This window comes from Hevea brasiliensis, unplaced genomic scaffold (genome assembly GCF_030052815.1).
Source record: "Hevea brasiliensis isolate MT/VB/25A 57/8 unplaced genomic scaffold, ASM3005281v1 Scaf1, whole genome shotgun sequence".
In the NCBI taxonomy this organism is placed as follows: Eukaryota; Viridiplantae; Streptophyta; class Magnoliopsida; order Malpighiales; family Euphorbiaceae; genus Hevea; species Hevea brasiliensis.
In genome coordinates, this window is record NW_026614585.1 from 1,906,102 (window position 1) to 1,921,854 (window position 15,753).

Consider the following 15,753-nt stretch of genomic DNA (forward strand, 5'->3'; position numbering starts at 1 on the left):
TAACCGTTATATCTAAAGGGATAAATTTTGACAACCGTCCCTAAACTTATCTAGTATAAGATTATAGTCCTTCAACTTAAAAATGTAATATAAAACCCCTTTAACTTTCAAATTTTATACGGTAAAATCCCTCTAACCTCTAATTATCAGTTTTTAAGTTAGACGCTGACCTGAACAATTTAAGCGTAGAGCTTAATCAATATTTCTCTTTTCTCTCTCAGGTTATGTGTAAATTAAATCATTTTTCTCACTCTAAACAAAATGATTTTTTATGTGCATATAGAATAATTTTACAATTTGAATAAGAGAGGAGAGAGAAATATTGACTAAGAGTCATGTGAGAGCTGTTTACATCAGTTTTCAACTGAAAAATCAATAATTGAAAGTTAAAGGAATTTTACTGTGTAAAATTTGAAAGTTTAGGGAGTTTTATGTTACGTTTTAAAGTTTAAGGACTGTAGTATTACAACCATATAAGTTCAGTGATAGTTATTGAAATTTACCCTATCTAGAGAGCCCTAATTTTTTTGTAATTCAAAAACAAAAAAAAAAACCATTGTTGAGTAGCATGGATAACAATGTCATGCATAAGTTCAGAAAAATATTACAATGCTAAGAACATATGGGAGGACAAGTTTAGAGACACCTCTGTTACCGAACATAGGTCTCTCACTAAAATATAAAATATGATCTTATTACTCAATGCGCAAGCTTTGAGTCAAGTGTCAAGTTGAATATGTCTTTTTACAATTTGACAAGATCAATAATTAGGGATGTGGTCCATTCTTTGACAGAGCAAATAGCATTTTTAGCTACCCATTATCATAAACGATCTTGCATAGATTGTGGACAATACAGACATACCCTAGTTAATGATGACTTTCTTCAAGGTCTTCTAACAGGTTTCTTCCTTGTGTATACAAGGAGCTCTATGATCACTTTCAATGATAATTGAAGGCCGGAAAATCTTTTCCTCTTCTACATCCCAAATAGAGCAGAATGATGAACTAGGCCTCCATGACATCATTGTTGTTGTTGTGAACTGGAATTGGACTAGCAGCCTTTATCATAACACTTTGAATGAATGCAATCATCTGTAAAATATTTATCATTTTTCATTACAATCCACAACCCAAAAAAAATTAAAAGAAAAAAATAGAGGGACTAGTAAAAATAGATCACAAATGACTAAAATATGATATCAAGTGATAGCAGGGTGATACCATAGGGATCTATTATATTTATAGATTGAAATATGACTAAAATTAGGAGGGCTTTGGAAAAATCTTGTTATGATGTGGCTTAAATTTTGGGTATATTTTCACAAAATATTTGTGAGCTATGCAGCATTAGTAGAGGACATGGGTATGAATCAATATAAACATTATAAAATTTGCCTATTTCAATATATCATGAGAGTTTGGGTAAATCTACTGGGCTAGAGTTCAGAGAGTTCTAAGATATTATAACTTATTTTTTTAATCGTAGTGAAATTTTTTCTCTCGTGTCTTGTTGAACTTTATAATTTAATCACGTAAATCTTGTTTCTTCATTCTTTTTTCTTTATGCTGTGTTTGTGTGATTATTTGTATACCTTAAATTAATCTGCTTGTTATAACAAACCTCTTACCAATGCAAATCCGATGCATAACATACTGAAACCAGGGAATTTAAAAGGTGCATCTTCGGACAGGAATAAAGCTGCATTGATAGAAGTACTTGTTAATTCTAGTTACATGTTCCTATAATGCTATAAGGAAACAATCTTATCAATTTTTCATATGTACCTGTCAAAGGACTGAAAATTAAGGGGGAAATGATGTTGGCACAGGAACTTATGCTTGAAATGCATCCCTGAGCCTTTCCCTGAAACGTATTTTTAAGTAATCAAACTTGGAAAGGAAAAAAAAAAAGAAGTGATGCATGAACATGAACAAAAGTGAATGTAACAATTGAAAACATGAACTTGAAACTATGATATCTGAGGTTAATGTTTTCCCATTTCAAATGGCGAGTAAAACAAACAGAAGATTAGTTCTGAGTTAATTTCTTGTGTGCTGCAAATTGCTTTGTCTGTAAATACTCTTAATGCTAAGCACTTCAGGCTCTATTTCGTAGAGTTTATTACCTGCTCATTGGGGCCAACTTGTTTGGATGTAATGGTGCGTAACTGTGCAAGTCATAAAATTAAATCAAATAGCAGATTAGTTCAGCACACAAGGAAGAGCAATTAGCAAGTTGAAAATATATAACTTACGGATGGAAGCACGAAAACGATGAAAACGGCTAATGCAGTAGCTGCATATGGAACCTGCTCACAATGAAAATGTCTTGTAAGAGTTGCTTGTGACTAAAATTACCAGTACGTTAAGGAATGGACAAGTAAAACGAAAATTTTAGGTTTTATTGTTGCTAAAAAAAGAAGAAAAAGCAATCATTTATACAAAACAGATTGCAATTTAGTTGAAGAAACATTACCCAAATTGACCATGATATGCTGTAGAGAAACATCTGCAAGATATCAGGTTAAATCATCAGCACTTTGTGCTTAAGTTGCAGATTCACTAGCAAGGTATTTACAAACACAATAACAGAAATGAGAGTACGGCTCTTACATTGATGAAGCCCATAAAGAGGCCTATTGAAAGCAGTTTTTCCTCTGATATAAAAGGTGTCAACAAAGGCATGATAATCAGCTGCAAGATTCACAAGAATTTGACAATACAACAAAAGAAAGGAGTTATATAATAATAATAATAATATTAACATATGGAAAAAAAGAATCATAGAAACACATGGTTTTTGTACCTGTGATACCACTCCTGCAACTCCAGCAAGAAGCAGTAGATCAGCATATTGATTTTTGTTGAAGTGAAAACGCGCCTTCCAGTAGTACTGCAGGTTACAAATGAGAAATTCCAATATTTTTTTCCTTTATTGCCAAGACATGCAAACGTACAATTTAAAAGTTAAATTGGAGATGCTTCTATAGAACATTTCTGCATATCATTGTCCTACTTAGCAGTTGAGCTGCACATTTTATGCTTTATTTATGAGATTTCTCTGCACATTTAGCTGTCTTGTTGGTTTTTTCTTTCAATATCTGCTTCCTATGTCTACGTAGGATTCTATACATTTTGACACAGAACATGGAATTCCTCAGGATTTTTTATGTTCAATTTTTCACCTATTGTTTCAACCTCAAATATTTGGATAATAAATCCTAGTACTCATTTTCTGGTTGATGTATGACAATTTATCAAAACATATATGTACCATTGAAGAAGCTTGCATTCCTCCTTCTGCAAGACTATGGAAGAATGTGACAACTGCTGCTTGCGAAAATGTTGCACTGCGGAACAAGTTTTACAAGAATCAATGTTACTGTTAGTAGCCATTAGGGTAGTAGCTCAATAATCGAGCTCCTGACTCGTAGTGCAAGAGGTTATTAGGAGTTCATATCCTCACAATCCTCTCTTCTTTCTTTCTTTTTTTTTTTTTTTTTTTTAATATACAATTAGCTTCAACTAGGACTCAAATTTGAGATCTCACAGCTTGGAGACAACTCCAAATCATAAAATTTTCCTTTACAACCCTCTCCCCTTTAAGAATTCTGAAGTACCAAAAAAATGTTGGTTCTGGTGAGCATTTATCGCAAAGATGAATAATAGCTTGATTAGCGCAAATGGAATTGCATTTGAATTAGAAAACCAGTTTCTTTGAACTCATTGAGCATAAAAGAACAAGAAAGCTTAACTTGCATTCGCTTTAGAAAGGCCTACCTACACTTCAGCAAGGAAATAATATCACCAACTGTTAGAATCTTCTTGAATACTGGTGGCTTCTTGGGTAAATCACCATCAACTTGATGAGCGTCATCAGATCCACTCTTCAAGAATGGCCGAGTTAAATTTTCACCATCTAGTGCTTTATCCTTCAGAAAAATTCTCATGTACACAGCAGCTAGCATAGACACAAATGCAGCAACCTGGTATGGAAAGAACAACCATTAATATTACAATTTTTTAGCAGTCAGCTTTATTTTAATGATACTAAACTCTTTTCTAAAACTATGAAGTCTCAAATTTAAATTTGAAAAATTGCCAAATAACCTGAAATGACAAAGAAGTGGAGAGCAAACGAGCAGCTAAGGTTCCACAGACAAAGGAGGCTAGGAATATGCCAGATAGAATTCCAAATGCTGCTGCCCGTCGACTCTCTGAAATGTTGTCTGCCTGATAAGAAAGAAATATTCAACACCAACTCTTTTATATTACTACACTAAATTTTGACCCTTTTTTTTTCAGTCTCTAAAATTAAAAGAAAAAAAATGCTATAGGAAATTATGGCCATGTAAAATTTATTTAGGAGTAAATAATATTAAAGTTCCATATGTAGAATATTAAACCTCAGCCCCCTTTAAGCCCTGTTTAGCAATAACAGTATTAAGGTAGTTTTTATTGTTTTGACTCTCTTATTTATACTATTTTATACTAGTGTATAGAAATTGAGAGAGTAATTCATGAAAGTTACTGCTCCTAACTTTTAGAGGTTGCGAGAGCATTTTAATTAGATCAATAAGAATATATCACTATTTTTACATTTAACTGTTAAACTAACAATTATTTTTTACCAACCACTTTTACTTTAACAGCTAATCACTAACAACTAACAACTAGTAAAATAATTGACAACTACTAAAACAGTTAATAGTTAATAGAACAATTAATTTTGTCAAACAAGACCTTAGTATAATTAAAAGTTTAGTATGATCTACGTAGTCTGCATGCCCCATTAACAGTCAGCAGCTGACTAATTTTCTTATGTCTAACAAAATTAAGTGTTTTAACTAAAATTTCTTCAATTTTTCTCTATTATTATTATTATTATTATTATTATTATTATTATTCAAATGAGAGTTTTTCACTCTCTCAATCTCCGTTTGCTTTGCTTTACAGAAAATAACTTATATATAAAAATATTTTTCATAGAAAATATTTTCAAAAAAAATATTTTTCGTTTTATTATTGTAATGTTAAATTAATGATATGTATTTGTTTCATATATGTATAAATATATTCACATTTTAATAATATTATTAAAATTTAGAAAATAGAAAATGATTTTCTCTTTTAAAAAATGGAAGTCATTTTTCTTAATAATGACTTAATTTTTCCTTTGATAAAAAAAATATTTTTCGTTGGCCAATCTTCTTGGATGCCCCAAATACCAAAAAATTAGAAAAGTGTTTTTTAAAAATATATTTTCATTGAAACAAAGGGAACCTCAATAAGATAGATTGTTTTATTATATTAGATAGATTGATTCTCAAAATTATATGTAAATTATTTGTAGTAAAGTTAATTTGTGATTTGATTCAGTCACTAGTGAAATTACGTATATATAATAATTATTTTATATTCAAACATACTTATAAAAAAGTTACATTTATACTTATCATTTTTATTTAAAATTTATTTATATAATGTAAAAAAACCATGCGTTCACGTGCAATACGTATATCGAAATCTAATTAACAAAATGGAAAAACAGAAATTGTTAACTATTTGAAGTATTCTAATTATATAAACAAACAGAATTTTCAGCAAAAGCTCAAATAACGATAATTAGATACGGACGGATCCTCCATTACTGATAGTCTGATACATTGCTTTTTTTTTTTTTTTTCAAATTGATTTTGACTCGAATTTAAGATTTTATAGGTTTGGAGACTACCAAATTAATACTCATTGGTTACTAATCTGTTTCTAATACTTAACTTATTTATTTTTCAAATTAATTATAAATTAACGACGAATTAAGTGATCACTAACAACCTCATTGTTAACAAGTTTTTGCTACAGAGTAGTGGTGAATTTATTAATTTTTATGAGTCAAATTCATTAATATTCCGTAATTTAATTCATATAGATAAAAGCATAATTACACAATTATAAAAATTTATCAATGTAAACTTCATGAACCCATTGGAAAATAATTATATATATATATATATATATATATATATATATATATTGCGTAACAAATATATCTTAATAATAATAATAATAATAATAATAATAATAATAATACAAATTCGTTCTTATAAAAAAAATATAATTTTTCATATTGAATTAAAATAAGAAATTATGTTTTTAGCAATTATTTAATTTAGATTTAGGGCTAATTATTGTATACATCAATAGTATTAAAAAAATAGAATTTCTTTAGATAAAAAAAATAATTTTTCTTTAATTTTAAAAATAAGACTCATGTTCTCAGAGAGAAAGTATATATGCACTGAGTACACAGAATGATCTCTCTTGATATCAATTTACAATTTTGTGGACATAATTTTTATTAGTTTAGCTATTTTCTAATATTTTAATGGATAATTATTATATGTCATCCCTCAATTTTATGAGTGTTTTCATAAAAGTTATTAAACTTTAATTTCTTTCATAAAACTCACTGAATTTTAATTTGATTTCATAAAAATCACTGATTAGAAATTAAAAGTTTTTAGATTAATTTATTAACCTATTAACTATTTTACAAATAAAATTACTTAACTAATTATTACTAGTGTATAATAAAACACAAAAAGGGAAGGGATTTGACAGCGAAAAAGGTAGTTGGATGCATTTTCTACATTATATTTTTTTTTTAAGAAACTAATAAAAGAATGTAATTTTATTGTAAAATAATTGTTAGGATAGTAGACTAATCTTAAAACTTTTAATTTTCGGTTACAGTAACTTTTATAAATTCAAACTTAAATTTGGTAAGTTTTATAAAAGAAATTAAAATTCAATGACTTATATGAAAATACTCATAAAATTAATTACTCTGGGTAATATTTACCCATTTCTAATGGCATGTATAAATATATTTAAAATATGATTTATAAAAAAATTTAAATTTATATCAATTAATTTTTTTAATAATATAAGTTTGGAAAAATATTTTTGTCCATTTCAGATGTTATAAATATTATAGATAATATAAATACTAAAAGATAAAAAAAATTAAGTAATATATAAGAGTGCTTATAGTTTTTTTAATAATTTTATATATCTTCCTATTCGTATTTATATATTGTAAATTGTAGATTATAGAAAAGTAAATAAAATAATGTTTTACTTAGAAACATTTTTTTTTAATTACAGTTTCATAACAATACAATTTTTTTTGAAATACATAAAAATGAAATATTAATAACTTATTATAATTTTTTTATTTTAATTGTCATTTTCTTCCATTATTTGAAGTAAAATATTATATATTTATTTTTTATTATTACATACATTTTTCAGTAAAATAAAAATTTATAAAATGACCTTTTAAAAAGCAAAGAAAAAAAAATTAAAGTACATAACTAGGTGATTCGAAATGATAATTACCACATAAGCAAGAGCGAGACAGTTGAGTCCACCATCGGTGACCATAGCAGTAAGAGTCCTTAAAACGAAGTACGCGTAAAAGAAATTGGTTTCCCTGCTGTATGCCAATATAGCTGCAACAATATAATAAAACCAATATCCAATTTAGAACCTTTCGAAACAATAAAATTATGTACAACAAAGAAAGATGTTAATTTCACCTTGTTCAATCAATCATTCACTAAAACCTATTATGTTAATTTATTTTAGTCGTAAAAAAATAATTTTAATTACGCGTTTAAATTTAACCAGATAAATTATATTACAAAATATCTAATTATATATAAAAATTCAAATAAACTTAAAACTTATTTCGCATAAGCATACTTCAAGGAGAAGGGAATATTAGTTAAAACACTCTATACAAAGATAGTAAAAATATTAAATATATTGCCTTATATTTAGAAAGAATACTCAACTAAGCATTTATCCCAAAAATTTGGGGTCGGCTATATGGATTCGCTTTCTCCACTCTAAACGATTTTGAGTTAAATCTTCAGAAATTTGTAATGCTTCTAGGTCATGTTGTACTACTCTCCTCCAAGTCAATTTAGGTCTACCCCTCTTTTTTCTTTCTATCTCTACTTATCTAACTGGAGCCTCCGTATGTCTACGCTTCACATGATCAAACTACCTCAATCTCCCTTCTCTCAACTTATCCTCAATTGGTACCACTCCTACCTTTTCTCTAATACTCTCATTACGAACTTTATCTAGTCTAGTATGGCCACTCATCAACCTTAACATTCTCTCCTCTGCAACTCTTATCTTAGACGCATACGACTCCTTTAATGCCCAACACTCACTACCATATAACATAGCTATTAAATGCGGTATGCAGTAAAATTTTCCTTTTAACTTATTGGGAATCTTACGATCACATAAAGCTCCCGTGGCACGTCTCCACTTCAATCATTCGGCTTTAATCCTATGACTAACATCTACTTGAAGGACTGAGCGGAGATATTTAAAGTGATTACTTTGGGATGGTACCACTCCATCCAAACTAACTCCTCACTGAACTTGCAATGCATGTATTTTACTTAACTTAAAGCCTTTTGACTCTAGAGTACTTCTCCAATGCTCTAGCTTTCTATTGACTCCTTCTCGCGTTTCATCTATCAGAACAATATTAATTAATATATTTACTGATAATAACATATGAGAGAGTTATTTTAAATATAATTGGATTAATGATAGTATAGTTTTAATATTTATTATTGAAAATTGTGAAAGATGATACAATCCTATATTGAGAAAGGGAATCATATAATATTTATTTTTGTTGTAGTTTGATTTCTTTACCATTGGTTGATTTTTTTTCTTTGTAGTTTACCCGTCTTTGAGGTGCACAACAGGCTATTGGTGACTGGTCTCTCTACGGTCATGACTATATGTTACTTAGGAAATCGACAGACTTGCGTTCTTCCTTTGGAACCACCGTTGAGAGCTCTAGTTGATCCGCGCAGCTACTGGTGAGGAATTGGGAAAGAGGTATACGTTCGGGTCTAGGTGGGAATGGGGAGAGGGATTTACGTTCGGGTCTAGATGGGAATCTCTTAATCAAATTTGTGCTTTTCTGTTATGTTTTTTCTTTAGTTTCACGTCGCTGAATCTCACCAGCGCTGCTTCTGCTTGGAGTTGTTGGTGGGTTTGTTCTCTATGAGAGCTGCTCTGTCGGCTTGCTGTCTTCGTATCACTTAATCTGCCACCAAGTAAGGGTTTTTGTTTGGGTTTAAACTTTTGAGACTCGTATTGGGTTTTAGATGGTTGAGTTTCTTTCTGCAATTTGAATCTTTCTTATCAGGCCTTTGAGCCTTGTCTTTCTCCTTATATGATGATGCCTCAGGGCCTTATAAAATGCAATGAAAAGAATGAAATTTATTAAAAAAAAAAAAACAAATTGAATAATATTTTATACTGTCACGTCAGTTACTGTAATTGAGAGAAAGTTGCCGTGCATCTCAACGACCCAATTGTGATTCTGTGTCATTTCAATTATTTTTATGGCATGAATTTTTTTTTTTTTTTTTTAGACTTAATAAGATTTAGAACTATATAATATTACTGTTAAAATTTTTGTTAAGAATTTTTTTTAAATATAATAATTAAAAGTATTAAAAAAATTTAAAATTAAATTTAATAAATTTTAATTATAAAAATATTAAAATAATAAAGTAAAATTTTTAAATTTATTTTTTAATAATATTTAATTTTAGATTTATAGACACAACACTAGTGATTAATTGATCGAAAGAAGAAAATATCAGTCCAGAAAGGAAAATATACTTTAATACAACAAAAATAGAGAGAATCTCTTGTGAAAGAAAAAAAAAAGGGTAGTTTATAAAAAGAAAATAGTTGAAAATACAACAATTAAAGAGAGCAAACAATGTAATAAATTATTAAAAGGCTTATTGATTTCCAAAATTTTACATTTATTATTATTTTATTTAATTTTTTTAATTTTATATAATTTAATTATAATTTTAAAATTAAAAATATTACCCAAAATTTAAATTTTAATTTGTAGACTTTAATTTTTGATACTTGGATTGATAGATAGCTAGGGACTTATTATGTAATATTTTTTTTAATAAATTTAATACACCTCATCACTAATTTATTGGTGGATAAATCTAAATATTTGCATTCATTGGTCATTGTTTCATTTTAATCAAATATTTTATTTTTAGACAATTAAATTAGATTATAAGTTTTGAATGAAATTTTTTTAATTTTGAAAATTATAATTAAATTATCAAAATTAAAAGCTTTATCAAATAATAACAATGTACATAAAGGTTTGATTTTATACTACCAATTACCTTATTAAAAATATATAGTTATATTGAAATTTCACATTTTTTAAGAATCGTTAATTTTTGTTAAATTTTATCTATTTTATATTTTTAATTTTGAGATTTTTAATTTTAATAATTTAATTCAAAATTAATGCTAAACTTTTTTTTTAAATTGTGGATTTTATTATATTTTTAGAAATGTATTAAAATAATTGAAAATTTGTTTTGTATCATAACATTGAGAAGCTTATAAATCAATTTTATACTTGGAATATGCATGTTTAGTTATTTATTGAGATCCCATTAATTAATAAAAACAAATTATTTATATTTAAAAAAATTAAAAGAATTGGAAAATTTTAATAGTTCATAAAAATATTTTTCCTGTCATATTGTATAATTTGAATTCAATAGTCAAAACTAAAACTATTTTTAAAGATAGGAAATAAATTTTTCAAAAAACAAGGGTAATAAAATACAAATTTTCATCATATAGCCAAAGAAATTGGCAGAAAAAAAAAATAAAATATAAAGAAAAAAGAATGTAGGCACAAGTACAACAAGTAAAAAGGAGAGGCCAACGTTTGCAATAGAAAAGAAAAAGAGTAAGGAAAGTAAAGTAAAAGAATCTTTCACAACGAAAAAAATAAAAATAAAATAATAAAAAAATAAAGTACATTTAAATATTTTATAATTTATTTTTGAGGGTTAATTTTTTTCTTTTTACATTTACACTTAACACTTAATTAATAAAATGTTCAATAATTAAAAAAAAAAGATAAAAGAAAAAAAAATTATACTTTTCAAAATTTGTAATTTTATTTAATATTATAAAAATTAGTAATTAAATTTTAAATTTTTTAACTCTTATTAATTACATCATCGTTTGATATGACATTTTCATGGCATCTGACATAACATTTTCACGAGATAATGATTTTATTAATAATAAAGTAATATTAATAAGAATTAAATAACATAAAATTTAATTAATAATTTTATAATATAAATAAAATCGTAAAATTTTGAAAAATATAAATTTTTTTAACAATTTCTCCTAAAAAATATTAACGTGGCGCTATTAAACATTATCACTTTAGATATAAAAAAAAAAAAAAAAAGCTATGTCTATATTTTTTACACCATTAAATATTTTATCATCTAAGTGTTAATTAATGATATAAAACTGTAAATTTTGTCTTATTTGAAAATAGATTTTTAATTTAGCGATATTAAAATTATATCTAAAATTATTAAGCCGCCAATTACAAAAGTTCATCTTATTTACTTTATAAATAAAAATAAATTATTAAAAATAAATAAAAAGAAAAAGGAAAATAACAGCCTACCTAAAGGAATGATAGAGATAGTCAAAGGAATTGTGAGCATAGCCTTCCTTCCATACTGATCGGACAGATTCCCAATTAGTGGAGTAATCACAACCGATCCCACTCCTATTATCTGCACAAATTTGCACACTATTTTTCAGAAAATTTATATAAAAAATTCAGTCTATTTTTATTTTTTTTAAAAATTTTTTTTATTTAGACTAATAAATATCGATATCATAATTATTAATTATGGTGAATTCTATATGGATCCTATTATAATTAATAGTTATAGTGAAATCATTATATATATATTAATTTCACCAAATAAAAATAAAAATATGAGTTGTCTGTAAATTTAAATTAATTAAAATTAAAATGATAACAAAATTCATTATTAAAATATTTTTTAAGAAAATTAATTTTTTTTTCAAGTAACTCGGAATGATTTAATTTGAAATCATCTGAAAAGAAAAAGAAAATAATCCAAAATGATATAAACTTTAAACAATCTACTCTTTGATAACCATAACTTCTAAGACTCTGTGGATTCATATCGCTTCTACAAGAGGATTTCATCTCCATTCATAGATGAAAGACTCTTTGGTTGATAAAACATTAATGTTATATAAAGGGGATTTTCCCAGCTTGAAAAGGAGGACATTCAGCGCAACAATGGTTGTATGTATAATAGTACATTGTGATGGTTGATCATGATCGACTAATATAAAACTATTATGATCAATAATCATAATATAATCATTGTATATTATACAATGATTATATTTTAAAATTTGTACTTTTAAAAAGATCTTATTTGATTCAAAATATTTTACTTATTGATAAATATACTTTTCAGAAAGTATACTAAAATTTATTTCTTAAAAATATAATATAAATGTGTTTGATATACATATTAATTTTTTAAGACTAAATTATAAAAAATAAGAATATTCATAAAATATTAATAAATTAAAAAATAAATTAATAAATTACATTATATAATTTATCAAATCTGACGTAAATGGAAAATAAAATATATAGCTTTCTGAAAAGTTGATTTTGACAATACAAACTAAATAATTCTATTTTTTATATTTCTTTAAAAAATGCACTTCTTTAGTCTATTTACTCTCCAATCAAACAAGCCTAAAAAGTGTTTTTCCTTCTCCCTTACAAGCATTCTCTGCACATGATATTTTTGTTTATTTTATTAAAAGAATAGCTGTAACATGATTCCAGTAGCTTTACACGTTTGTTTATGTCTTTATTGGCTTTTATAATGTTTATAATATGTCTCAATATTATGTTTATGTGTGCTTTGTATTCCTTTATGTTGTGATTGCATCATTTTTATTGCTTTCCTTGCATATTATGTGCACATTTAAAATCCAAAAAATGACATAGTGAAGGCTACCTATGATCAAGGCACTTAACACCTTCTTCAATTGATATCTAACCAAACCGATTTTATTTTAAATTAGCCTAAATCAGTTGATTCAAGATTTACTAAAAAGATAAATTTGAATCTGTTTTCAGTTTTAATTTAATATGATAATTTAATTCGATTCTATTCAAATTAAACAGTTCAATTTTTTCCAAAATTTTCCAAATGAAAAAAAATCCGGTTTAACCGATCTGCTTTGGTCACTCTTTTATGATTAATTAAGTATAACGCAATCAAATGCTTGTAAATCACTCATTAATTTAATGTAAGGCTCTTCATGTTGAGAAATTGTCGGTTGCTCTTTTGATTGAGGTTACTTGGCTGCTTCTGATTTGTGTACTGGTCATGACAAATACAGAAATGGATGGGATAGGGCCAGTGTTAAATGCGAGTATAAAGGCAAAGCAACCAGACACCCCTGGGCTCCAACCCACAGAGTATAAAATCCTACAAAGCTAAGGCATGTTCTGTCGTTTTACTTTCGTCATTAAGTTCTTGTATCTAGAAAACTAGTCTAGTTTCCGAATGGATTTATTCACAATTTTACCAAAAACAAAATTGAATATTCATATTTATATTTTTAAATTAAATTAAATGATATCACTTTTTAATTTCATAATATTTTGGTTAAAATTTTAATATATTTTGATATCCGCCATTATGTTTGAATAATGTTGTAAATTTTTAAATAAATTATTTTTTCTTAAAATAAAGAGATTAAAAGATTATTTTACTTAGAAATTTAGGAATCAGAATTAAATAATGGAAAGATTAAAGTGTATGTTTTATAAAATTCAATAATCACTTAATTCAATTTCTATAAAAAGGAATACTAAAAGAAAGTTAAAAAATAATTATAAAAATTATTGATGATAAAATTTTGTTAATAATCATTAATAATTTTTCGACGTCTTATTGATAAAAATGGGGAGTCAAAAGAATTGAAATTTAAATTAATTTATAACAGAATTTAAATATAAATTTAGGAATTTTTAATATTTTACATTTTAATCAATATAAATGTTATAAATGTTAGTCAGAATGAAAAAGTTTTCCTCTTATTAATTATGGGATGAAAGTTTTATTTTTAATTAAATAAAAAGTATATATATATATATATATATATATATATATATATATATATATATAATCCTAATTTTCAAATTACAATTAATGTTTTTCTTTATTATAAAAGGAATAAATTTTTAAGTTTTATAAAATTTAAGAATTAAAGAATTCAATTTAAAAAAAAAATAAATATCACACTCAATCACTTAATTTTATAGATATTTTTATAAATATTATTGAAATTTTAATTTTTTTATAAAATTTATTAAATTTTAATTTAATTTTATAAAAATTATTATAATAAAAAATTAAAAATTTTTATATTAATTTATTAATCTATTAATTATTTTATAAATAAAATTATCTGATTAATGAAAAGTAATTAAATATTATATATATATATATATTTTTAATAAATTAATAAATTAATATAATTTTATTTATAAAATTTAAAAATTTATAATTTTCTATCGTAGGAATTTTAATAAAATTAAATTAAAATTTAATAATCTTTATAAAAACATTAATAAAATTAAATAACTGTGCTATATTTTTTTAAAAAAAAAACCCAAATAATAATATATATCTATATGTTAGCTAGGCAGGTTTGAACGGTAGGTGGGCATCCCAAAACTGTAAGGAAAATTCGAGGTCCACAAATTTTATGCGTAACTAAGTGAGAAAATATATGACGAGAAGGCAAAAATAAAACAATTTAAAAAAAATATTTCTTTAATAATTCAATTAGATTCTTAACAAAAGCTTAGCATGACATCTCACATACTTCCTAAAATCATTTTTTTGAAGCAATATCAAGAGTTAATTCCCTAGTTATCCCTAATCGCTGTGAAAATTTAACCAAAATAATGACCACCCATCAAAGAAAAACAAGAAAATGCATAATCAAGAGAATAAGGTAAGCAAAATCATCATCAATAGTAAGAAAATAAGAAGAAAAGAAACGTACGGCTTGCTGGAATCCAGAGAGGTAAATGGCGAGTGAGCACTCATCTTGACCAGGGCAAAGTGCTACCATGGTTACATCGGTTATGGCCGGAAACACCGTGAAGGTGGCCAAGCCGGCGAGGAAGACAGTCACGAAGAGGTGGATCAAATCTGTAAGCTTCTCCATATATATCGACTAAATATACCCTTTTGCTTGTTTTCTGGGGAAAATTGTAGATTTTTTCTAGGAAAATTGAGCAAAATGACATAAGCTTGCTCTGGAGAGACAAAGCTGCATGCTGGTATGTAGTTTTTTAGGCTCTAGCTAGCTTTATCCTTTTTTGAGGGATACAGAAAGGCAAAAGAAAGAGAGAGTGAGAGAGAGATTCCTAGGGCTTTAATTAATTAATTAATTATCTTCTGTGTGATTTTTAATTGGTGAAGTTGAAAGATGAGCTATAAAGATCTACAGAGGACTATGCGTTTACAGTTTGAAATTTAGTTCCTGTGGAGGAAATAAATTTGAGTGTAGACTTACCAAGATAGTATAATGACAAAAGCCATTAATACTAGTTAGATATATACTACGTATAAGTATCTAGCCAAATATCTTCCTGACTTCACTGGTGGTATTGAAAGAATTTTTAAAAGAATTTTTAGAATTATGGGATTTTAAATTTAAATTTTAAAAAAATTTAATTGATATTAAAACTTAAACT

At 26.0% G+C, this 15,753-nt stretch overlaps 1 protein-coding gene across 1 annotated transcript; it reads right to left on the reverse strand.

The window, feature by feature from the left end:
• Positions 1-673: 673 nt before the first annotated feature.
• Positions 674-15,524, reverse strand: LOC110635389 (uncharacterized). The gene is made up of 14 exons (XM_021784695.2): positions 15,057-15,524; positions 11,596-11,707; positions 7,404-7,516; positions 4,113-4,235; positions 3,783-3,988; positions 3,277-3,352; positions 2,809-2,895; positions 2,616-2,696; positions 2,479-2,511; positions 2,258-2,311; positions 2,129-2,170; positions 1,788-1,866; positions 1,631-1,701; positions 674-1,094 (listed from the first exon to the last, which is right to left on the reverse strand). The coding sequence occupies exons 1-14, from the start codon at positions 15,219-15,221 to the stop codon at positions 1,008-1,010; spliced, it is 1,329 nt and encodes a 442-aa protein (XP_021640387.2). The 5' UTR covers positions 15,222-15,524; the 3' UTR covers positions 674-1,007.
• Between the last annotated feature and the right edge of the window lie 229 nt (positions 15,525-15,753).

Bases quoted from the DNA above. Each gene is read 5' to 3' on its own strand.
- LOC110635389 (XM_021784695.2), bottom strand. From the start codon at position 15,221: ATGGAGAAGCTTACAGATTTGATCCACCTCTTCGTGACTGTCTTCCTC. The intron at 4,236-7,403 runs GTAATTATCATT...CTTTCTTATCAG, and splicing joins GTCTCGCTCTTGCTTATGTG to GCAGACAACATTTCAGAGAG. The intron at 3,353-3,782 runs GTAGGCCTTTCT...CTTGTTCCGCAG, and splicing joins ATTTCCTTGCTGAAGTGTAG to TGCAACATTTTCGCAAGCAG.